The sequence below is a fragment of the Herpailurus yagouaroundi genome, unplaced genomic scaffold (assembly GCF_014898765.1).
Source record: "Herpailurus yagouaroundi ecotype Mexico unplaced genomic scaffold, PumYag 253, whole genome shotgun sequence".
Classification (NCBI taxonomy): domain Eukaryota; kingdom Metazoa; phylum Chordata; class Mammalia; order Carnivora; family Felidae; genus Herpailurus; species Herpailurus yagouaroundi.
This window is the reverse complement of record NW_024412470.1, coordinates 1,929,601-1,955,303: the sequence shown is the minus strand read 5'-3', so window position 1 is coordinate 1,955,303 and position 25,703 is coordinate 1,929,601. Positions and strand designations below refer to the sequence as shown.

At 38.7% G+C, this 25,703-nt stretch overlaps 1 protein-coding gene across 3 annotated transcripts in view; it reads left to right on the top strand.

Annotated features, from left to right (window-relative positions):
* Nucleotides 1-25,703, top strand: part of GPATCH2 (G-patch domain containing 2) — a 177,930-nt gene that overhangs the window by 110,174 nt on the left and 42,053 nt on the right. For all 3 annotated transcript variants that reach the window (XM_040460969.1, XM_040460971.1, XM_040460972.1), the window contains exons 7-8: nt 17,591-17,630; nt 24,905-24,975. In XM_040460969.1, coding sequence (XP_040316903.1) covers nt 17,591-17,630; nt 24,905-24,975 — 111 coding nt within the window. The remainder of the gene's footprint in view (nt 1-17,590; nt 17,631-24,904; nt 24,976-25,703) is intronic.

Genomic DNA, 25,703 nt, shown 5'->3' with positions numbered 1-25,703 from the left:
ACACTCAGGACTAACATGGAGTCATTTCACCACCTTGCACCCTCCATGCTACCAGTCCAGTCCAGTCTCTTCAGTATATCATGCTGACTCCGTCTTTTCCACTTTCTGCTCTATTCTTTTAAATAAGCACTGCTATCTTTTATATTAGTACAGGATCCTAGTGAATCTTTCTGTCTCTGTGTTCTCACTCTTTGAGTACATACTGCTTACTTTTGCTAAAGTTCATTCTGATTCTTTTATTCCCCTACTTGTAAACCCCCAGTATTGCCTCTTGACAGTAGAAAAACCTCGTTAGCATATTATTTAAAGCTCTTCAGGATCTGACTCCAGTACCTTTCTGCCTGATCCATTATTTCTCCTTCTTAGATAATGGTCCAACTGTCTTCCCTGGTCTGCCTGTCTTCCCTAAATATGACCTCTGCATCACTGCCCTAGGATTTTTCTCTTGGATTCTCTCCTACCCGGATCTTTCAAAAATCCGAATTATCTTTAATCAGTCTTGACTGGTTGAAAACCACCATTTTATCAGAACGTACTAGATACTAGTAACAGAATACAATACGAAACGAACAATAGCCTGAGCCGAAAGGTTTTATTTTGTTTCTCACATAAGAAGTCAGGAGGGAGGTGGCCCTAAGGCTTTTCATTGGCGTAAAATTACTATCACGGGCCAGACTGTTTCTGATTTTCAGTTTCGTCATCTGTTCCTAGAGCTCCTGTAACAAAGCACCACAAACTCGGTGGTTTAAACAACAGAAATGTGCTGTCTGGCAGTTCTGAAGGTTGGAAGTCCAAGGTCAGGTGTCAGCAGGGCTGGTTCCTTCTGAGGCTGGAGGGGGAAGCTGTTCCAGGCCTTTGTCCACACCTGTGGTTTCTGCCAGCCTCTGTTGCTCATTGGCTCCTACTGTGTCACGCTAATCTCTGCCTCCATCTTCCTAGGGCCTTTTCCATGTGTGTGTATCTGTCTCTGTGTCCACAGTTCTCCTTTTTATAAGGACGCAGGGACAGAAATATGAGGACACTTTATAAGGTCAGAGTAGAACCTACCGTAGATGACCTCATTTGAACTTGGTTACCTCTGTCAAGATCTATCTCAAAAATAAGGTCGTATTCTGAGCTACTAGGGGTTAGGACTCCAGCATATCTTTCTGGGGGACCGATGCAACACATAATACGATCTTTACCTTTCTTTCTTATGCCCTCATGGTTATGGCCTCATGCCTATAACTTCACATGTCATGTCTGCTTTCAAGGCAAGAAGAAAAGGAAAGGACCAGTGCTAGGAGCTCTCCGCCAGAAGCAAAATTCCTTTCAAAACCACTAACCCACCTTTCCTTAGCTCTCATTGGCCAGAACTGGTTATTTGGTCACCCAGAGTTGCAAGGGAGTTTAGGGAACCAGTATCTGGCAAAGTTTTAGATCAGTCATGATTGATTACTTGGGTCTGGCAAATAGTGCTCCTAACAGGACTTGCCATATGCAAATCATTGACTCCTCAACATGCACACACAACCCTTCTCTCCATACATACATGTGTTTGGAATACCTTCCCTGTCTTTCCTGAAGGACCCCGCTTCAGAATCTCATCCACTTACTTCAGTTATCTCAAAATCTCCTCCAAGACCTCCGAGTGACATGGAGTTTTAATCAGACCTGGCTATGGCTCTTTGCAGTAGAGTGACTCATAAATTTAAAGCACCCATAGATACAATACAGAATTGTGGAGAAGGCGGGCTATTTCAGCAGAAGCTCCCATTCAGGAAGTGAGGCACTCAGCACTCAGCCTGCTAAAACCCATGTATCCAATGTGGCAGGTGATTCTCCTTTTTCTACTTTCTTGGAAGCCCTTGCTTATTATTTATACTCTAAGATCACGACTGACATGTTCATTGCACCAGGAGCACTTCCAGACTAGTGCACGGTTCTAGCAGCCCATTGCTTGCTTGTTTTGTTTTTCCTTCCTCGGCTTAGTTGAGATATAATTGACAAATAAAATTGTAATATATTTATTTATTTAAATGTTTGTTTGTTTTTGAGAGACAGAGAGACAGAGAGAGAGAGAGAGAGAGAGATTGAGAGAGCACAAGCACAGGAAGGGCAGAGAGAGAGGGAGACAGAGAATCTGAAGCAGGCTCCAGGCTCTGAACTGTCAGCACAGAGCCCAACGTGGGCCTCAAACCCACGAACCTCGAGATCATGACCTGAGCTGAAGTCAGATGCTTAACCAACTGAGCCCCCAAACATCCCAAATTGTAATATACTTAAAATGTACTACATGATGATTTGATACACATATACATCGTAAAAGGATTTCCACCATTGAATTCACACATCCCTCACCTCACATATTTACCTTTTTTTTTCTTTTTTTAGAAAACACTGAAGGTGTTACTCTCTTAACAACTCTCAAGCATACAATTCAGTATTGTCAGTTACAGTTGCCATACTATACATTAGATCCTCAGATCTTACTCATTTTATAACTGAAATTTTGTGCCCTTTTATTCACCTCCCCCTCGAACCTCCACGCCCAGCCCCACAATACCACTATTCTACTCTGTTTCTATGATACCATGCAGTGCATATCTTTGTCTGGCTTATTTCACTTAGCATGATGCCCTCCTTAGCATGGAGGTCCGTCCATGTTGTTGCAACTGGCAGGATTCTCTTCTTTTTAAGGCTAAATAATATTCCAGTGTGTGTGTGTGTGTGTGTGTGTGTGTGCATATCACAACTTTTTTATCCATTCATTCATTGAGGGACACTTAGGTTGTTTCCATATCTTTCCCACTGTGAATAAAGACACAATGAATGAGGGGCGCCTGGGTGGCGCAGTCGGTTAAGCGTCCGACTTCAGCCAGGTCACGAACTCGCGGTCCGTGAGTTCGAGCCCCGCGTCGGGCTCTGGGCTGATGGCTCAGAGCCTGGAGCCTGTTTCCGATTCTGTGTCTCCCTCTCTCTCTGCCCCTCGCCCGTTCATGCTCTGTCTCTCTCTGTCCCAAAAATAAAATAAACGTTGAAAAAAAAAATTAAAAAAAAAAAAAAGACACAATGAATGTGAAGTACAGATATCTCTTCAAGATAGTGATTTTGTTTCCTTTGGATATATATCCAGAAGCAGAATTACTGGATAACATATGGCTGTTTGACTTCAATTTTTTTTTTTTAATTTTTTTTTCAACGTTTATTTATTTTTGGGACAGAGAGAGACAGAGCATGAATGGGGGAGGGGCAGAGAGAGAGGGAGACACAGAATTGGAAACAAGCTCCAGGCTCTGAGCCATCAGCCCGGAGCCCGACGCGGGGCTCGAACTCACGGACCGCGAGATCGTGACCTGGCTGAAGTCGGACGCTTAACCGACTGCGCCACCCAGGCGCCCCTCGACTTCAATTTTTGAAAAAGCTCCATACTGTTTTCCATGGTGGCTGCACCAGTTTACATTCCCATCAGCAGTTTTTCTTTCTTGTCTTTTTGATAATAATCATTCTAAAAAGTATGAATTGATAATCTTATTGTGATTTTTATTTGCCTTTCCTTTATGATGAATTATGTTGTGCACCATTTTATGTACCTGTTGGCTCTTGGTTTGCCTTTTTTGGGAAAGTATCTATCCGGGTTCTTTGCCCATTTTCTAATTGGACTATTGGATTTTTGCTATTGAGTTGTACGTGTACCCTGTATATTTTGGCTGTTAACGCCTTATCAGATATGTGGTTTGCAAATATTTTCTTCCATTCCATAGGTTGCTTTTTTATCTTGTTGATGGTTTCCTTTGCTATGCAGAAACTTTTCAGTTAGATGTAGTACCACTTGTTTATTTTTGCTTTGTTACCTTTGCTTTGGTGTCAATCCAAAAACTCATTGTGAGGATCAGTGTCAAGGAGCTTGTTACTTCCTATGTTTTCTTCTAGGAGTCTTAAGATTTCAGATCTTGTGTGGTAGTCCTTAACCCATTTTCAATTGATACTTGTGTATAGTATACTATAGAGCTCCGGTTTCATTCTTTTGGAAGTGGCTGTTCAATTTTCCCAAGACCATTTATTGAACAGATGATCCTTCCCCAGTGTATATTCTTGACTCTTTTGTCAAAATTAATTGCTCATAAATGCATGGGTTTATTTCTGGGCTATTTTGTGCCACTGATTTTTGTGTCTGTTTTTAGCCAGTTACATACTGTGTCGATGACTATGGCTTTGTAATATAGCTCGAAATTAGGAAGTGTGATGTCTCTAGCTTTATGCCTTATCAAAACTGCTTCGGTTATTTGGGGTGTTTTGTGGCTCCATACAAATTTTAGGATTTTTTTCCCCTATTTATGTGAAAACGGCCATTGCAATTTTTATAATGATTGTGTTGAATCTGTGGATTGATTTGGATAGTATGGACATTTTAACAATATTGATTTTTCCAGTCTATGAACATAAAATATCTCTACATTTATTCGTGTCTTCTTCCATTTCCTTCACTAATATTTTATACTTTTCAGCGTACAGGTGTTTTACCTCCTTCATTAAATTTATTTCTAAGTATTTTATTCTTTTTGATGCTATTATATATGGCATTGTTTTCATAATCCCTCTTTCTAATAGTTTGTTTTAGAAACAACTGATTGATGTCTCTTGATTTTGTATCCTGCAACTTTGCTGATTTTCTTTATTCTAACAGATTTTTGGTAGAGTCTTTAGGTTTTCTGTTTATAATATCAAGTTATTTGCAAGCAAATACAATTTTACCTTTTCCTTTCAGATTTGGATGCCTTTTTTCCCCAGGCCTAACTGGTCAGGATAGAATTTCCAATACTAAGTTGCGAAATACTAATACTAATACTAATACTTAATAACTGAAGTAGCGAGAATGGGCATCCTTGTCTTGTTCCTGATCTTAGAGGAAAAGCTTTCAGTTTTTCACCATTTAGGATGGTGCTAGTTGTAGGCCTTTGCTATGCTGAGGTACATTCCTTCTATGCCCAGTTTGTTGAGAGTTTTTATCATGAAAGGATGTCGAATTTTGTCAGATTCTTTTTCTGCAGCCATTAAGATGATCACATGATTTTTGTCCTTCATTTTGTTAATGTGGTATGTCACATTTATTGATTTGCAGATGTTAAACCATCCTTGCATCCCTGGAATAAACTCCACTTGGTCATTATTTGTGATCCTTTTAATGTAATGTTGAATTTGGTTTGCTAATATTTTGTTGAAAAATTTTGCATCTATATTCATTGGCCTATATTGGCCTATAATCTTCTTATAGTGGCCTTATCTGGCTTTGATATAGAATATAATGCTGGTCTCACAGTGCTATAGTATGGGAGTGATCCCTCCACTTTTATTTTTTGGAAGAGCTTGAGAAGGATTCATGCTCTTTCTTATTTATTTTCAACATAAAAATTGTATTTGCTTGGAAGCATTAGAATGTCAACAGAACAGCTGCAGGGTTTTTTTTGTTTGTTTGTTTGTTTGTGTTTTGTGGTTTTTGTTGTTGCAGTTACAGAGTGGTATTTAGTTAACAGAACAATTATCTTGTATTAGTTGCCTCAGAGACAAGGGAAGATGAGTACAGTACAGTGCCCATTTGTAACTAATTTGTGGTGTGCACCAGTAAGAACCTGCTGTAAATTTCCATGCCTGTCTACAACCCTCTTACTGTACCAGGCAAAGTTAGTGGCTACTAAAAATACTGCCAGGACAAGGCTATCTAAAGACACATTTGGTAGTATGTTAACTATACAAAAAAAGACACTACACTTTGCAACCATAACTTGCACACCATTACAGTTCAATATTTTTTCTTTAAAAGGAAAGGAGTTGTGTATAGGGGAGTTCAGCATTTTACAGACCAGAAAAAACAAACTTGGGCTATAACCAACCTATTCATCATCTTCTTCTTCTTCATCCTCTTCCTCTTCCTCATCTTCTTCCTCTTTTGCCTTTTTTCACCCTTGATGACTCCCTTTTTTGCCTCATCAGGCTCTCCTGTAGCCCACTATGCAGCAACCTCCTTTTTGTATTTTTCTTCAGCTCAGTAGCCTTTCTTCATAAAGCTGCTTGTCATCTGCAGCAGAATTATAATATTTCTCTCCCCGTTTCTTTGCAACATCACCAGTGGATAGGCTGGGATGCTTTCCTTTGATTTGGGGACGATACTCAGAACAAAATAAGAAAAAGGTCAAGAGAGTACTCTTGGGTGCATTGACTGGGATCCTTGAACTTCTTTTTGGTTTTCCCTGTAGGAGGGATAGAAGTTGTCATTTTTCTTTCTTAATGACCCTTGTCCCCCTTTGCCATGTCTTCAAAAACTTTTCTTTTCTTTTAAATAGACATGGTCTTCCACCTCTCTGAATGCTTCTTAGAAAACTCTGAGAAGTTGGGGCACCTGGGTGGCTCAGTTGGTTGAGCGTCTGACTTCGGCTCAGGTCGTGATCTCACAGTTCATGAGTTCAAGCCCTGCACTGGGCTCACTGCTGTCAGTGCGGAATTCACTGGCGAATTCATATGGCCCTAGACTTTTCTTTGTTGGGGGTTTTTTGATTACTGCTTCAATCACCTTACTAGTACGTGATCTGTTCAGATTTTCTAATTATTATTTGAAATTGGTAGACTGTATGTTTCTAGGAATTTATCCATGTCTATAGTCTCTTAGATGTTGGCGTATAATTGTTTATAGTAGTTTCTCAGGATTCTTAATATTTCTGTGTTATCAGTTGTAATGTCTCCTCTTCATTTCATATTTTATTTATTTGGGTCTTTTCTCTTTTTTTCTTAGTCTAGATAAAACTTTGTCAGTTTTATCTTTACAAAATCTAGCTTTTAGTGTCATACATCTTTTCTATTGTCTTTTCTATTTGATTTATTTCCATTCTAACCTTTGGTATTTTCCTCTTTCTGCTAGCTTTCAGCTTTGTTTCTTCTTCTATTTATAGTTCCTTGAGGTGTAAAGTTAAGGTGTTTATCTGAGGGTTTTTTCCCCCTAATATAGGCATGTGTCACTATAAACTTCCCTCTTAGAACTGCTTTTGCTGTGGTAAGTGCTCACGTGCCCATTAAGAACTGCTTCTTTGTTTACTATAGTCCTGTAAGTGTCATGAACACAAGCCCCGTTGGCTTTCAGAGCAAGGTGTTTTGGGGCCCCATCCAAGGGTAGGAGTCTTCAAAGTTGGGACACTAGATGTGTCTTCCAAAACCTTTGCTCCTCAGGGAGAAGTGGGGAGTTGGAGGGTCCCTCCTGAGTGTATGGTTTAGTGCCAGTGTGGGATTTATGGTGAGAGTGTGTTCAGCCTTTCCTACCCACTTTGACATGGGTGTTTTCTCATCTTCCCGATGTATAGGAGTCACTCAACTAGTTTCTGGATTTCTCACAAGGAAATTATTCCATGTATAGCTAGAAAATGGTGTGTTCATAGAAGAAAGGAGTTCAGTAGCCTCCTCTGTCACCATCTTAGTTCCTAGCAGCCCCTTTCTGGTTAGTGGACATCAGCAGGAATTTAAAGTCACAGACTAAAGTCAAAGGTGGCCAAGTTGTTTGTTTAGGCATTAGGGTTCCTTCAAAAATGGAGTAGGTTCTCTTGTGTTTGTGGTTGCAATTCCTTGCCTGGAAATGCTACTGGCCTTGATGTTCTTCCTATATCCTTACTTAGCTTTTAGCTTAAAGACTTCTGCCCCAATGCCATGTGAAACAGTGACCTCCAGAGGATAGGTACCAGTCTTTAAGAAACCTCTAGTCAGCGTGCTCACCCTCTTTGTCAGAGAGGCACTCTGAGGAAGGTGTAGACCAGAGCCCTTGTCATGGTAGTCAAGGCCCCGTGAAGTCTAACCTCCATGCCACTGCCTGCTACCACATAGGAATTCCAAACCAGATCTTCCCACCTGCAGCTCCCTAATTATGAGTCTCTCATTAAAATTCAATTGTAATCTATACGCTGAAAGTACCTCTTTCAACAAATCTATATTTTTATCCATTTCTTCAGGCCTGCCCCTTACTATGTAGGGCAAATGAACAAGGTGCCTTGTAGGCTTTGTTCTACAAGTTTCGTTTTGGGTGACACCATAGAATACAGCATTATGAGTATTTTATTTTACACAAACAAGTAAGTACACAGGCACACTTTGTACTACACATAGATACACACAGCCCCAGTTGAATTACCTATTAGTACCCTTCTGGGGACTAGTCTCTTTCTCTGGTCAGTTTCAAAACCGACCACACTTTGCTTCGCTTCAGTTTGTCTGCTTCATTGTCCTGGGAAGGAAACGCAACAGGTGAAATTTTCTACCATTTCCTTTAACAAGAGAACGTATATGGTCAGTGTTCAAAGTTGGCCAGATGTAGTTTTAGATATATGCTTCTCCAACTTTCTTGCCCAGATAATTAAGTCCATACTTTTATTCAACCTACTCCCTATGATAAAATCAAATACATAAAACTGACTCAGTCTCATAGTAGAAAAAACAAGGTATTTATACCCTCAAGATATGCAAATAATTTCCTAGGGAATCCTGGTCAAGAATTTTAAGGGAGTCAATGTCCGGATTCCTTTGCATGTATACACACACACACACACCTTCTTTTCTGAAATCATTAGCCCCTGCAATTTTGCTGATTCCTATTTTTCACAACTGCCTTTCTGCAACTTTGGAAGAAAAAGACACCCCTCACCCCCAAGTCCTACCCTTTGGCACCTTGCTTCACAGCATAAAATCCTTTTGGGTTTCAAACAGAGGGACATTCCAAATACTGTGCTGATATTGATGTGGACAGATTGAATCTAATGACCAAATTACAAAGCCTTTTGCAAATTAGGTAGATTGTTTCTAATTCTTTGTTTTCAGCAGCTGGTAGATTGTTAAAAATACGCCTTTATCTAAAAATCATTGTGTGATTTTTGGTATAAATCTCTAAAGGAGTTCAGTAATCAGATAACTGCTCTAACCAGATTCTTTTTATTTCCATTTACCAAGTTATGTGAACAAGGTTTCTGAGCACTCAAATTGATAAAAATTAAAAATATGAATAGAATTGATGCTAAAGGTAATATTCATCAATGACTACACGAATTAGTTTGGGGAAAAGTTTATTATGCTATTCCTAATAAAATTGTATTCATTTATGTTTGGAACTATCAAAATACACTTATGTTAATTTCATTAATTAAATACCAGTGACAACTTTTTCAGATCTTAAATAACTGTTATCAACTAACCTTAATCTGTATTGCTGATCACTTCATCAAAATAATTTTAAAACTCTAGTTTTATAGTCACAGAAATTTAAGAAAATTAGATAGATAGATAGACAGATAGATAGATGATAGATAGACAGATAAGACACAGATCATTGTTGCAGAGGAATATGGCAGGGTTACTAATATATGGCTTTCAAACATAAAAATATATAACATTAGGATAAACTTCTGTGCAACAGTGATATTGGAAATCCAAGGAGTTCAAGGAGAAAAATAAGCCATGTAAAATTTTCAACTTTTAAAGAAGTGATTTTCATGGTGTTTTGTTTTGTTTTGTTTTGTTTTTAAATTCATTGAAGGTGGATATCAAACCACAGTGATATTTGGACTCCAGTGGGTATATTTAAGAATGGCATGATGGTTTTATTTTAAAATGTTAGCATATGTAATTTATAGAAACTAATATTTGCAAATATTTAACTTTTATGGTGAAAAATTTTAGATATCTACTGAAAATATGTGAGGATATTTTCATAACTGCATCAGACAACATGTACTAAGAAATGGTTGAAGACCAGTGTGTATAGACTTTCAGAAAAAAGTAATGGAATGTTCTACAAATAATGGTTTAAACAAATCGCAGTTTAATTTACCGACATTACCAGAAGTCTGGAGAAGTAGGCGGTCCCAGGGCTATTGAGGAGGCAACATCAGCCACAATGTCCTCTAAGGAATCCCTGGAATTTTCCACAAAATTCCCACCAGCAATTCTCTATACCTTCTATATTCTCCCTTTAGTTTTTTATCTCTCCTTGGTTATAGTATTTATCACATTATTCTCTAGAACAGAGCTGCTATACACATGTTTCATTCACCTTAGTGGACCATGAGTTAGAGACTTCATCTCGTTCTTCTTTAAGATTCTTATAGTACACAGCAGAATGCCTTACACATCAAAGCATAGGCTCTGGGGTCAAGTTTACCCAGTTCCACTACTGGCTAGTGATGGGAAGACTCACCCCTTCCTGCCACTGGCACAAAAGTATAGGGAAAGCACAGATTAACCGTGGTTTTGTGTGATCCCTTCTACAGTTTACCTCCAAGCTGTAATAACTGACCTGGACGAATGGCTACAAATGGTCATTAAATTACTAAATATTCAGGAACTCTTAATTGGAAGTAAACTACTTTCATTCAGGTAACTGTGATTCGTCTAAGTCAATATTTGTTTTGCTTTAGAAGATCACCGTCTAAACAGTCTGAAATAGGACTACTTAAAATAATTTTACTTCATAGAATTTCAGACTTAAAAACAGATTCTAATGAGTAAAGGAAAAACTATTTTACAGGCTCTAACATAATAATGTTTAGGAACTTCAGTTTTGAAACTATGTGGTTATAGGCTCGCATGATCAACAAAGGGTAGCGGAGGGCAGCCCAGAAATGACCATTCAAAAGAAAAAGGGCTGCTGAGCTGGGAAGTGAAAAAGGATGTTTTTTCCTTAATAGAAGGAATGTCCAGCGTGGTGCTCAATATGCAAGAGCGCACCTCACTCAAAGTTTTCAGCTCAGTTTATGAGAGTAGTGGAGGTTGGCCAATAAAAGTTTGGGTAGTTTCTATAAAAATTATATTTGGCAATAATTTCAATTGTAAAAAAGAATTACTTATAGAAATTTGGTGAACAGCCAACTTTGCTGCACCCCTCAGAATGTGGAAATCTCAGTCTTAAAGGTAAACTGACACAGGTATCTGTGTGGTTTTTGAGAAGCCTTGCAGAATTATGAAAGTCTGATTGTTTTAATAAAGTAATACTTAACATTGTACTAGTCACATATCTATATTTTGCATAACTCTTTATAATTGTGTATGCATTGTGTATTTATAGTCCAGTTGTTAATATACTTTAGGTCTCTTTTAATAGAAAATATTTAGCCCAGATAAATGAAACAGCCATTAAAATAACCATAGAAGGGTACACAAAAAGCAACAAGAATCTGAATCCAGGAACGCCTGGGTGGCTCAGTCAGTTAAGCGTCTGACTTTGGCACAGGTCGTGATCTCAGTGTTCATGAATTTGAGCCCCACATCAGGCTCTGTACTGACAGCTCGGAGCCTGGATCCTGCTTTGGATTCTGTGTCTCCCTCTGTCTCTGCCCCTCCCCTGCTCACACTGTGCCTCTCTCTGTCTCTCAAAAAGTAAATAAACACTAAAAAAGAAAAAAAAATTTTTTTTAAAAAGAACCTGAATCCAGCTAAAGCAGAGAAATCTGTATCTAGGTTCTAAGAAAAAATAACATGTTAAGTTTTGAAATTCACATTTAATTATTCTGTTGACTTTCTGAAAATACAAATATTAATATGCAGAAAAAATATATGACTACATATTCTTTAAAATATTTAAGGCTTCTTGTGGGGTTACTTTTTATTCACTCTACCTTCCTTTCTGGACTAACCCTAAATGGTTCCAGAATTTTTTCCTTTTTTCCATTCACTTATGAGATACCTGTTTTTAAGTTGAGTAAATATGAAGGGGTGCCTGGGTGACTCAGTAAGTTAAGCATCCAACTTCAGTTCAGGTCATGATCTCACAGTTTTGAGTTCAAGCCCTGCATCAGGCTCTGTGCTGACAGCTCAGAGCCTGGAGCCTGCTTCGGATTTTGTGTGTCCCTCTCTCTCTGCTCCTCCCCTGCTAGCTCTCTGTCTCTGTCTCTCTCTCTCAAAAATAAATAAACATTAAAAAAATTAATAGAGTAAATATGAAATATTAGTTGGCTGTTAAATGATATCCATATTTGCTTTTATTTTATTTTAAAGTATAGGACATTTACCTGAGGCATTATATGTAAATCAAAACTTACTTTAAATGCAAGTGGGTAACTACCTATAATCCTATGATGAATTCCTTCATAAAGCAAATATTTACACTTTATCTTATCTTTTGTATAAATATCAAGTTTGCTTGAAGCAAGATTTGCCTGGATTAAAGGTTAGTTCATTGGGAATACTTTTATACTTTGAAATTTAGCATCTATTGCTTTATAGTAAGGCTTTAACTTCAGATTGAGATAAATAAAATATACCCGATCAATTCCTCCTCTGACTTACTGTGTTTCCCTTGGAAAGTCATTTTAGCTTTCATGTGTCATGATTTTTAGTTATGGAATAAGGATAAGAACAGTCCTTCTTATATAAGGTATTATTCAAGCTACTTATGTAAACTACAGACAAATTATTAAACCGGGTATAAAACATTTAGGAAGATGATGATGATGATGATGATGATGATGATGATGATGATGGTAATGCTTTATCTGGATAGTGTATTTTATTTTTCCAAGTATTTTCACATGCGTCAGTCTCTCCAGTGTTTTTAGTGCCTCTCTGAAGCAGTGATGACACCCCCATTTCATAGATAATTTGACTTTGGAAAGTCACACACTATATTCTGCTCAACCAAAAGTCAATTAAAAAAACCAATGTGTTCAGCATCTATTATGTATTTGATAACATGCTAAACCTGTTGGGGGAACCTGTAAATATTACGTATGAACATTGTTGTCTCTATTGACATTTAGGAATAAATAGGTAGTTCTCACAAAAATTCAGAGAATAAAAGTTCACATATTACTCTATTCCACTGTGTACTACAGGAGAAGAAAATTAATATTTGTTTTAAACACCTACTCTATGCCAGGTTCTTAGCCTTGTTTAAGCTTCCCAATACTGTAAAGAGAGGTGGGCTTCATTTTATTGCATAGATGAGGAAGACAAATGTAATGGAAAAACTCAGATTTTTCCTTCCTACCTTTTCTTCTCTTACGTCTTCTTTGACATTCATACAGAACACTTCATCTCTGACACTTCTGGTCACCAAATGTTGGGAGGCTTTTCCTCACGACAACAAGCAAGTCTCCAGGAAATCAGCTGGCTGTCCTGCTTCAACTCAGTTTTGACACTAGGTACTTGGAGATAGCATCAGATTCCACAAGTTAAGGGTCCAGTCCTGCGAGGCTGCCTTGCCCCCTAACCTCCCACATCTCCAGATTCCACTCACAAACCTAGGCTGTTACCTATGCTTCTGACCTACCAGATGCAAATTGGAGGTTCCAACAACCGCCTCCAACTGAGGACACCAATTTCAAGTCCAGGTGGTTACCTGTGCTTCCGACTGGCTGTAAATCAGAGGTCCCCACAGCACCCTCCTTGGGTTTATTTAATTTGCTCACAGAATTCAGAGAAATGTTTTACTTACTAGGTTACCAGTTTATTATAAAAGAACATAACTCAGGAACAGCCAGATGGAAGAGATACATAGGGCAAAGTACGGAGTAGGGGTGTGGAGCTCCCATGCCCTCTCCAGGAATGCCATTCTCCCCACATCTTCACCTGCTCCCCTATCTGGAAGCTCTCCAAACCTTGCCTTTTGGGATTTTTATGGAGGCTTTATTACATAGACGCGATTGATTGAATCATTGGCCTTGGGGAAGGATTCAACCTCCAGCCTTCTCCCTGTCCCAGAGGTCAGGAATTGGGACTGAAAGATCCAACTTCTTGGATTGGAAAGATCCAATCCAAGGTTGGTTCCCTTGACAATTAGCTCCCATCCTTAGGTAGGGTCCAAAAGCCACCTCATTAATATAACAATTTTTCACTCTCAATGCTTTGGAAATTCCAAGGGTTTGGGGAGCTGTGAGCCAGGAATCATGGAAGAAGACCAAATATATATGAGAAATACATTTAGATCACCTGAATAACCAAATGCATAGTTTTCTTATAAATCATTTATTGCTCCAAGACTCAAAAAATAAAAGTAATTTGTCAGAGTTCACCCAGCTAGTAAGTGCCAGAGTATTCAAACTTTGATCTTTCTGATTCTAAAACCCATGATTTAGCAACCACACCAGGCTGGATTTACATTTGTAGTTTAATAAAAGAGATGAAGTTCTAGAAGGCTCTCTTGGGCATTGTTTTACAATTGACGTTTAGTTCCAGAGAAAAATATATGAATGAGGGATATTTTTACTTCCTGGTCATCTGGTCCACAAAACATGAGAACCCAAAAGAATCCTAAAGACCATTTAGGCCAGTGCTGTTATTCTTCTCGTTTCATAGAGTGACATGGTACCTCCAGTTGTTAAAACTCTGCCCTGCATCTCACGTGATTCATTTACTTATTCATTCAGAAAATATCTGTGAGGGCCTACTATGTGCTCATCACTGTTCTCCTGGCACAGCCTAATAGAGGTAATAGACATTAATCAGGAAGCACACGCATAAATGTGTATCTAGACACTAACACACAAACACATTGTTAGTGAGCTAAGTACTCTAAAAGATAACTTTTTAAAAAATAATTTTAGAGGCAGCTGTCAGTGCCTCAGTCAGTTAAACATCTGACTCAGCTCAGTCCGTTAAACATCCGACTCAGCTCAGGTCATGATCTTGCAGTTCATGAGTTTGAGCCCCACATCGGGCTCTGTGCTGACAGCTCAGAGCCTGGAGTCTGCTTGAGATTCTGTGTCTCCCTCTCTTTTTTCCCCTCCCCTGCTCACGCTCTGTGTCTCTCTCTCTCTCAAAAATAAATAAACATTAAAACTTTTTATTAAATAAATAAAAACAAATTGCAACTAGACATCTAGCTAGGGAAGGCTTCCTTACATACCACAAGCTTCAGATGGGACCTCGAAGATCCAAGTGAATGGGGATGAGAAGAGCATTTCAAGCAGAGAGAATTACTGTCTGTTCCGGCAGTGTAAGGGGAGGCTAGCGAGTGAGCACAATGTGAGAGAAGGAGGGATTACTGAGTGAAATGTTGGGCAAAGACATGATGCTAAGCGTCGGGGGCCATTTAGGGATTCTTTCTCCTAGGAGCAGTGCAAAGCCACTTCAGACTTTGGTTCCCTTGTGTTTATTTATTTGTTGGCTTGAGGTAAGGTTGTGAATAACTAAATATTCAAGAATTAGCTCCAGCATCACTCTAGCTGTGCAGTATGATAAATGGGTTAGAGTTAGTAGGTACAAGAAAACTTGCAACTTGCTGCAAGGTTTGAATATGAAAGAGAAAGGTATCCAAGCTGAATTGAGTTGTCCACTGGAAGGATGGGACTGCTGTTCACTGAGCTAGTGAACTAGCTAGATGAAGACTTGCTTTGTAACAAAAGGAATATTTGAGGTATTTACGTATTTACTAAAAGGGGCGCCTGGGTGGCTCAAGCGGATAAGCGTCTGACTTTGGCTCAGGTCATGATCTCGCGGTCGTGAGTTTGAGTCGCCCATAGGGCTCGCTGCTGTCAGCTCAGAGCCCGCTTTGGATCCTCTGTCCCCCTCTGTCTCTCCCCGTCTCCTGCTGACATTCTCTTTCACAAAAATGAATGAACACTTAAAAATATATACAGGAAGCCCATTACATGTTAATACAAATAGTATATTTTTATGAAAATTAACGATCTTCCCCCCCCCAAAAAAAATTAGAACATGCCATTTTTTGCACAAATCACTTTAATGTCTGGCTTCATAGATGACAGTTTAGATTCGTTGCTGCTTCCACTTTCAGCTTGTGGTAATCTGTTGTTGTGGTGGAAGCACATGAAGCAAATCCAGCCTCACGGATAATAACTAGTTGGAAAAGGAAGGAGTATTTTATTTAAAAATTTTTTTTTCAACGTTTATTTATTTTTGGGACAGAGAGAGAGACAGAGCATGAACGGGCGAGGGGCAGAGAGAGAGGGAGACACAGAATCGGAAACAGGCTCCAGGCTCTGAGCCATCAGCCCAGAGCCCGACGCGGGGCTCGAACTCACGGACCGCGAGATCGTGACGTGGCTGAAGTCGGACGCTTAACCGACTGCGCCACCCAGGCGCCCCTGGGAAGGAGTATTTTAATAGCCTTTTCGTTTCAGATCATTGTGGATATTCTCTGATACTATATTAAAACATAAACAGTGGTTGTTTCTCAAAAGTTAATTATAGTGTGTAATCTAAAAACATATCAATGGATAGTTTTGCTCTGTTATGCTAAATCTGTTGGTCTGTCTTGAACTCTGAATGGATTCACTTACACATCATGATTTAGTAAATCATACATTGGCCATGTAAAGGCACAGTCCATAACAGAGGGGAAATGCATTAGTCAAGTTGTCCAGATAACTGCAATAAATAATTTGCTTCTAGTTGGTAATTAATCCAGATGTCATTTACAGATACCAATGAGCGTCCATTTCCACGTCAAAGTAGAATGACCTGCCAAAGAGCATCACTGTCTTTGAGCTCAAGAAATGTTCCAGGAAGAGCATAGACAACTCCTATGAATGTAGAGGCTGTTTATTCCCAGGTGTTAGTACCACAGAGGCTAGAGATTACATAGAAGTCTAAGGAAATGTGCCCTTTGTAATAGAAGTGTCTTGTCCTCTGAACGCACACTGTGGGCAAATAGCCTAATGTCTCATTTCTGCATCTGGAACATGAGAATGACCTTGTAATGTTTTGACGAGGGTAAGAAATAATACATGTCATGTTTCTAAAGAGTACTTGGTACATAAAAATACCCAATATTATTGTTCTCGAAAAAAACAAATAGCATTAATATTGGTGTCGTTCCCTGTGGGCTTTTAGTGGCTTATTTGCCACTAAAATTTCTCTCGATTTCCTGTTCCTTGGTGTTGACAAGTAGTTTTGATGCTGAATACTGCCAAAGGACTGGGCACATAGCTAATAACCACTCCCATTGAAAAGGTGTCAGCAGATGGGTCAAGTATTAAGGATCCAAGGAGCAGCCGAAACAATATAGGTGGACCATGCAGGGCAAGGACAGTGGGAGAAGGGGAGGCTCCACTGTGCAGGGACTCCTATGTTTTGAATGTTGTCATTGACAACAGCCAGAGCCCAAGTTGTTATCACAATGGAAGGAATAGGTTCAAGGTACCTTCAGCTGATGCTCCAGAATTCACATGATTCAAGGGCTTTGCGTGATTGTTCCTGGGGGCATAGCCAGAGGATATAATATTCTTGTATTTTTAATGTTTTTTAAAACTCCAGCAATCCAGAAGTCATAATTTGTTGTAACGATGCTATAATTAAGTTGTGGTAAATGATAGCATTTGAAGATTTTATAACCAGAATTGATTCATAAAATGGATACAGTCCCAGCAGTTTATGTTAACATAATTAAATGGAAATGTAATTCTGAGTTTGCTTATTAAATTGAAAATTACTGGGTTATGAGCACTCTTACAATTCTGTCAAAATTGGTGTAAGTCTAGAATTACATGAAATATCCATTAAAATAAAGCATATTTAAGGCTCCGTTGTTGGTGGTGAATACGTTTCTTAAAGCGCATGCAGATTGATCATGTGAGAGCATGCGCTTGTAGTTAGGTTCATGCTAACTCCTTTTCTCTTTCCTCTACAGCCATTGGTTTAGCCCTGGCACTAAGACAGAGCATGGCCAGGTAAGGAGCATTGTAATCCAAAGAGAAGTTACTTAGTCTCTTTCAAATATTTATAGCTCTCCCTTCAAGGTCGTGAATCAGCTCTATAATAAAAGATAGAAATCCCAGCTTATTTAAAAAGGAGTTAATTGTGCCAGTGCTTAAGACACTGACCAAATGAATGATGCTCTGTAAAAATCAGAGTGCTTACCACCACGTTCCTCAGTCACATATGTCCCCCCCATGGAAAGGCTCTGGGGTTCACTTGTTTATAGAGTTTATAGGACTCTACCATTTATATTTGTTTTTCACGAAGTTAAGCTTAAAAAGTTGATTTGCAGCCAACATAAGATCAGCAAACGAGGATATTTTTACTTTTGAAGTCCAGAAGGTCGTGATAGTTTCTTACAAGTTTATGTTATATTTTTAAGTGAGATTTCTTTTTTTATTGCTTAATAAAACATGGCAGCACAGCGATTGGTCACCGTAACAAAAAACTTGGCATTCATTTCAGTTAACTTTACATATAAAATAAGTACTTAACTTTCTTTTTCCCTTGAATGTATTCATCTTCTCTCTGCAGTGTGCTAAGGCAATTTAGGGTTTAAGGCTTTGATGAGTTTTAAAGCTTATGCATTTTAGACTTTGCATCCTTGTTGAGTTTTTTTTTTTTCATTCTGAATTATAAAAGTTGTTTTTAAGTGGGTCAAAAACATGATATGTAAAAAATACCTTTAAATACATGAGAATGAAAAACCTCACATCCACAGGGATCATTTTCTGTGACAGGTGGTAGGTAGACAAAGAGGGGGTTGTAGTTGGTAATGATAATTGACAACATTAATATATTTGTGATATTTTATTTCTTAAGCTGGCCAGTAGGTCCACAGTTGGTTGTATATACACAACCTTTTGCTCGTAAAGGAGGGTGATAAGGGCACCTGGGTGGCTCAGTCAATTATGCGTCTGACTTCAGCTCAGTCATGATCTCATGGTTTGTGAGTTCAAGCTCTACATTAGGCTCTGTTCTGTCAGTGCGGAGCCTGCTTGGAATTCTCTCTCTCTTCCTGTCTCCCTTTGCCCCTCCCCCACGGTCTCTTTCAAAATAAATAAACTCAAAAAAGAATTTTTTAAGCACCTTTAAAAAATTTTTTAGGGGCGCCTGGGTGGCTCAGTCGGTTAAGCGTCCAACTTCGGCTCGGGTCATGATCTCACAGTTCGTGAGTTCGAGCCCCGCATCAGGCTCTGTGCTGACAGCTCAGAGCCTGGAGCCTGCTTCACATTCTGTGTCTCCCTCTCTCTCTGCCCCTTCCCTGCTCGTGCCCTGTCTCTCTCTGTCTCAAAAATAAATAAATATTAAAAAAAAAAATTTTTTTTAAAGGGGGTTGCTAAATACTTCATTATAAACTATACTTATTTCCTAATACACAGAAACCTAATTAAAGAAAAATATCATGTGAATTCAGTTTTAAAGGTAGCTTGTAAACTTGCTCTTTTCCATGAGAGCAATTATCCCCTTTAAAAGATATTTCTCACATCAATAGTATAGTAAGGACCAGTATTTCTAAAGATTTGGAAATTAACCAAACTAAGTTATATCTTTGATGTTGTCATCTTATTATTCATAATGTAAAAATTAGACTTCCTGCTTTCCTGCATGGTTCATGCCCCTCTGTGTACAAAGCTTACAAGAAGATTCTGCTTGTGGTAGTAAGTCGCATCAGGATATAGATTATCTCCAAATACAATTTTTAAAGCTTCTTTTCTACCCTTTAGAAATACTAAAGTGATGTTATAAAGTTGTATTTTATTTCACAGTATAACTGGTTGTTTCCAGTCAAGCTTTTTTTTTTTCCTGCAGTTAAAGAATCAACTAATAGCTAATAGAGAAGAAACTTGCCTTCTCTATAGAGAAGAAAGTTGCCTGATGTTTTTTGTTTTTGGGTTTTTTTTTTTACCAATTTTTGCATCAGCCTTTTGCTTAAACTTTGATACATCATTTCACATTTTGATGTAGGTTGTTAATTAATGTAGGTTATTAATTTCAGGTTATTAATTATTGAACATAGGTTATTAATTAATGAACACAGTAGATTCTTATTACCTGCAGTAGCTATGTTCTATAAAGTCGATGTGAACACGAAAGTAGCAAATATCGAAACACTGCTCTGGAGGGAAAATACAAGGTTGGGTTCATGAGGCCAGGACATTTTCAGTTACTGATCAAGACCTTTTCTTGTTTCATGTGTGTTCTGTGTTTAACAATAGCTGATTTAATATGTATCATTGATTCTTAATACCTGATGAAAGCTTCTTTAATGCCCGTGTTTCCTCTGTAAGGTCCCTCGCAGCCTTGCACTTGGGAGCACTTGACTACACTTCCGTACTATACCTGAGGACCATTTTTTTATTTATTATTTTTTTTAATGTTTATTTATTATTGAGAGAGAGAGACAGAGTGTGAGCGGGTGAGGGGCAGAGGGAGAGGGAGACACAGAATCTGAAGCAGGCTCTAGGCTCTGAGCTGTCGCCCAGAGCCCGATCCAGGACACGAACTCACCAACTGTGAGATCATGACCTGAGCGAAGTTGGACACTTAACCAACTGAGCCACCCAGGTGCCCCCTGCCTGAGGACCATTTTAAATGATAAAATCAAAAACCAGAGCAGAAAAATGCAAAAAAATGTGGCACTAAATAGACTGCAACAAAGACACTCGTTTACACTCTGAAAGCTGAAACAAGAAGACAGTGCATCAGCTTGTCAGACCTCAGTGGAGAACGTATGACAGGGGACCCAAATTTTTACCACCGTGCACATGTTTGTGAAGGACTGCAAAAGTGCCGGAAGTATCGATCTTAGCATTACACATAAATTTTAGCCAATAGGCAAGTTCAGAAATATGGAATCCATGAATAATGAGGAATGGCTGTACCTGTGTGTACGTATGCAAATATACATACAGACCACTTACATTTTGAGGGTAAGAATTTCTTAATTCAACTCAAATCTAACTCTAGCGCAGGAAACTTTGCTAACCCTAGATGCGAGCGATGAAATGCAACACCGTAAAGAGGGTAAAATCCTTCACCCTGTTGAATGAATTACTGTTAGCAGGCATGATCACCTTTTATTTTTCCCACACCAACTTCTCAACCTACAGAAATGAGAACATTAACCCCGCTTCTTTTTTTTTTTTTTTTTTTTTAAATCCCACTCCTTTCTACTTCCCCTGTTTTAGGATTCTTCTTTCTGTTCTTTAGGGCTAAATCCCATAATCATTAACACCTTGCGTACTTCTCACTCTTTTATTACACATTCACTAAATGACTATTACCTGTCAACCATTATCAGTCAGGTACTCTCTCTCCTTACAAAAGAAGGTGTTTAGAAAAACAACATAGCTTTTCCCTTGTGGTGGTTCTAATCTGGGGCAGGAAAGCAATAATGGCAGTATGTTGTGAAATATTTGAGAAAACCACAGAGAGGGCAGTTATAAAGGGCTCAAGAGAAATATGAAAGTCGGTTCAGAAATGGAAGGAAAGAGAGAGCGACAGCTATATGAAGCATCATTTGTTTGTTTGTTTGTTTTGCTTCATCTGACTTAATCCTGATTTTTCCTCTTTGAACATAATGATTTGACATTTTGACTGAATTTACAAGTATCTTCAGGAATCACAGATCACAGTTTGGGTGCTAGTTCTCCTTTTAAGGTGAGGACACTGAGAGCCCACGTGTGACGAGACTTGAAGTTCTGTAGACATTTGAGAAATTACTGAGAAGTGGCTGCTAACAAGGAACACACATGCTCTTGAGCGCCTCTGAATACCAGGTGGTAAAGAGAGGATTGCTGTGGAAGAAGACTTCTTCTCTTGGCTTCTTCTCTTGTGCTAGAGATTTGAAATTCGTAGTGAAGCCCGTAAAAATGTCATGAATAGCCACGGCAGTTCCCAGCTCCCTTTCTCACAGTAAGAACCATCAGCCACGAGGAACACTTCCCTTCCTGGTTCAGTTCAGCAGTTTTAAAAATTGTGCACCTTTCGGAAAGCTCACGTTGTACTAGGTTTTGTGTTAATGAATTTTAACATAATTCTTATGCGAGTCATTCTTTAATATACATCTGCAGGTCACTAATCAGGGAATTGTGTCTCCGTCTGGCCTAAGTCCAGCAATCTGAAAGTTGGAAGGTAAGAAGCACTTCGCACCATATTCAGAAGTTCTGTTATTAATCAGAGTTGACGTTGTCGAGTCAGAATCCTGAAAATTGACCTCACTTGTGACACTGATAGTAGTCCAAGGAAACAGAAGAATTATCAGTAAGGAGAGGGAGGAATTTCTCAAAAAACCCTGAGGATCTACTCTTACTTATTAGAGCTCAAGGACCCATAGATCTGAGTTTATATTTTTTTATCTGGGTTTGATTTAAAAATGTTTTTAATGTTTATTTTTGAGAGAGAAGAGAGACAGAGCACAAGCAGGGGAGGGGGCAGAGAGAGAGGGAGACACAGAATCCAAAACAGGCTCCAGGCTCCGAGCTGTCAGCACAGAGCCCAATGCGGGGCTCAAACCCACAAACCACGAGATCGTGGCCTGAGCCAAAGCTTAACCCCACTGAGCCACCCAGGCACCCCTATCTGAGGTTGATTTTAAAGTTGCAAAAGATATACCCAGAATTAGAGTTGTGCTGATACAGTGAGAAAACTTGTGATGGCTTTTTAACATAGGAGTATTGTATTAAATAATTCCAGTGTGTGTCTCTTTTTATACACAAAGCCCATCAAAACTATACATTTGAGGAAGAAAATTCTCATATAAGTCTCATAGAAAGAGCTCTAACATCAGGGTTCACAGAAGGTGCTAGCTTGTTTAAGCTGATCCAGATGGTACCCTCTCTGAGAACTATCCAGACCTACTAGGGACAGTCTAATATTTATTTGGGCCATTACTGTTGCATTTTCAAAACTGAACTGTAGCATTCTTTTCTTATTCCAGACTGTTGTGTTGGGGATTTTGAGTTCTTTGTTTTCACTGCTTTCACACAAACTTCAGGAAGAGTGTGCACATATCTGTCTTTTATCTTAAAATTAGAAAAGTTAGTTAACTACTATTCATTTCAGGTGGAGGTAGAGATTTTATCATCTCACCTCTAGCTATCTGTGTCACAAATGTTGGTTTGTATATATATATTTTTTAAAGGCACTAGACTTAGAAATGCCAAAGTAATTAATTATGTTTTTTTTCAGAAACAATTTAGTTTTCATGGTACGAAGTGTTTCTAAATTGAAACACTTTCAGATTAATGGACTTAAGATAAATGGCTGTTGCCATTTTCTGTAAGTAGTAATAATGAGCTCTAGCTTCACTACCTATCAGATACTAGATCTCACTCCCTATATCTTTATCTCACTTATTCAATCATTCATTCATTCAACAAATATTTATTGAGCACTAAAAATGTTCCAGACATTGTGCTGGACCTTGGAGGTGCAAGCACAATGCATAACGGAAGCCAAGGGCCACAGGTGAGCAAGAATGTGGGACACACCCCAGTCTAACAGGCTCAGGGTGACCAGGATATGTAATTTCGAAAGAAGGGGGTTAGTGACCATCACCAGAGGAGAGGTGGGTGGAAGGACGGGTGAAATAGACCAGGGGATTAAGAGTAAGTACACTTAGCACAATGAGCACGTAGAATTGTCAAATCACTATATTGTACACCCGATACTAATATTTAACCTGCGTGTTAGCTGGAATTAAAGTTTTTAAAAAGAAGAAGTAAGAAGGTTAGGTTGGAAGTAGGAGGAAGCGTGATAAATTAGGAGTTTAGAAATATAATCAAGTTATGAATGGCCATGGAAGCCTTGTACAAGACTTGGGGGTTTATCTGCAGAGAGTAATGTAGCCAGATCTAATTTTAGAATTACTGGCTGCAGTGTGGAGAATGAATTGGATGGGAGCGAGTCTGGAGTCGGGGAGACCGCTGCAAGCAAGAGACAATGATAGTCTGGACTAGGAAGGTGGTAGTGGGGAAGGAAAGAAGTAGGTATTTAAGAGAGTTTTAAGATACACTTAGTTAAGACATTCCTGTTCTTGGTGATCTAATTAAGTTATATTCCTTCTCGAAGATGGCTATATGTCTTTATAACTGATTCTAAATAATGTCATTAAATAGTTCACAGCATTTTTTTTATCAAAAGGTATTGATCCTGGTCAGACAATACCCACTGACACCCAGGTTCATTAATCATAATCATAATGGTAGCATTTGAACCATTTTCTCAGCACTTATGTTTTGGTCATGGTGCGAAGCATTTCGCATGGTTTATCTTGTTTAACATTCACAGTGGCCCTACAGGTAGATACTATTATTATCTCCCATTTTACGGATGGACGTGGAGGTTAAGTACTTTGCCTGAGATTACACAGTTTGTAAGTGGTAAATCTGTTGTTAAAACCTGGTAACTTGTTAGTTACTGGCACAGCTGGGATTAGAACGTAGACCTATCCTGCATTATTACTTCCACGATTTCTGTTGTGTGTTAGGGTTCATTTCTAATATGCTATGCAACTTCTTTTTGGCCCAGCCTTGTGTATAATTATATTTCTGCATAAATAAGATAAGCTACAGTTTGAGTGAACACATAGTAAAGAGTATTGACTATTCTGTTTTTTTTTTTTTTTTCTTTCCAATTAGTTAGGGTAAAGCAAGTGTGAAAGGAAGTGGATGGTGAAGCATTTTGAGGAGGCGATCAAATACATATACATACTTTCTAATTATATATTTCCAAGCCAATAATTTCTTTGAAAAAGAATGTTTTAAGTGTGTTTCTTTACCATGTTAGGCCAGTAGATACAGAGAAAATAGTATTAGATCTTTTATGTCAGCAGAAATGACAAAGTCTCAAAAAATTCACACTTGAACGCAATGGCAGAGGCCATTGGCAAGAGAGGTTATGTTCCTTTAACCAAGACAACTCCAGAGAACCAGGATTAGAGCTGAGTTCTAGAACCTCTGGTTGTGGACTGTAATGAATTGGCTGTAAGAGCGATTTTGCTGCCGGGAAAGCACTGGACTGGACTGCCAACTCTTACTAACAGTTTTACAAGAGTGTCCCATGGCATCCCTAGCAAAAATCACGGTCTTTGTTTTGAGAGAAACCAGTGGGGGGGGGGGGGGGGAAGAAAAGCACTGCAAGTGAACAAATAGTGTCCCTTTGAATGAGAACTTTTTCTACTTAAAAATAATATAATGAAAATATTTTTGTTTCTACAACTTTGTCTTGACACGTTATGTAGCATCAGCTTCTGAGAGATAACCGAGCTGAAAGAGGACACAAGAAAAACTGTTCTGTGAAAACAGCCAGCAGGTAAGCAATTCAAAATCACTTCTATTTCTGATTATATGTCTCTCTCTCTCTCTCTCTCTCTCTCTCTCTCTCTCTCTCTCGTTTTGTTTTGTTTTGTCTTGTTTTGCATACCAATAGGAATGGGCTGAATTACAGTTGGGTTGACTCTGGTTCCAAAGAGTTTGAAATATTTTATGCATCGTTTATTAGAATATATTTCAAGATTACTAGTAATGAATAGAGAGACACCATTTTATTTCTATATTTTTTAAAGCTGGTAAAAAATAATGAATTTTTTTTTTAATTTTTTTTTCAACGTTTTTTATTTATTTTGGGGACAGAGAGAGACAGAGCATGAACGGGGGAGGGGCAGAGAGAGAGGGAGACACAGAATCGGAAACAGGCTCCAGGCTCCGAGCCATCAGCCCAGAGCCCGACGCGGGGCTCGAACTCACGGACCGCGAGATCGTGACCTGGCTGAAGTCGGACGCCCAACCGACTGCGCCACCCAGGCGCCCCAAAAATAATGAATTTTAAAAAGAAAAGAAAGTTTCTGTTTCTCATAACTGATGAATATTAGGTCAGGATTTACAATAATCATTTTATTTTTTAATTTAAAAAAGAAGAATTAGTCTTTTTCCCCAAACTTAAATGGTACTTAAACCTTCTGAGAAGCAACATGTATTTTTATACTAATAATATATAGATGAATTTATAGAAAATATGTTGTTTTTAAGATGTGCTTCTAG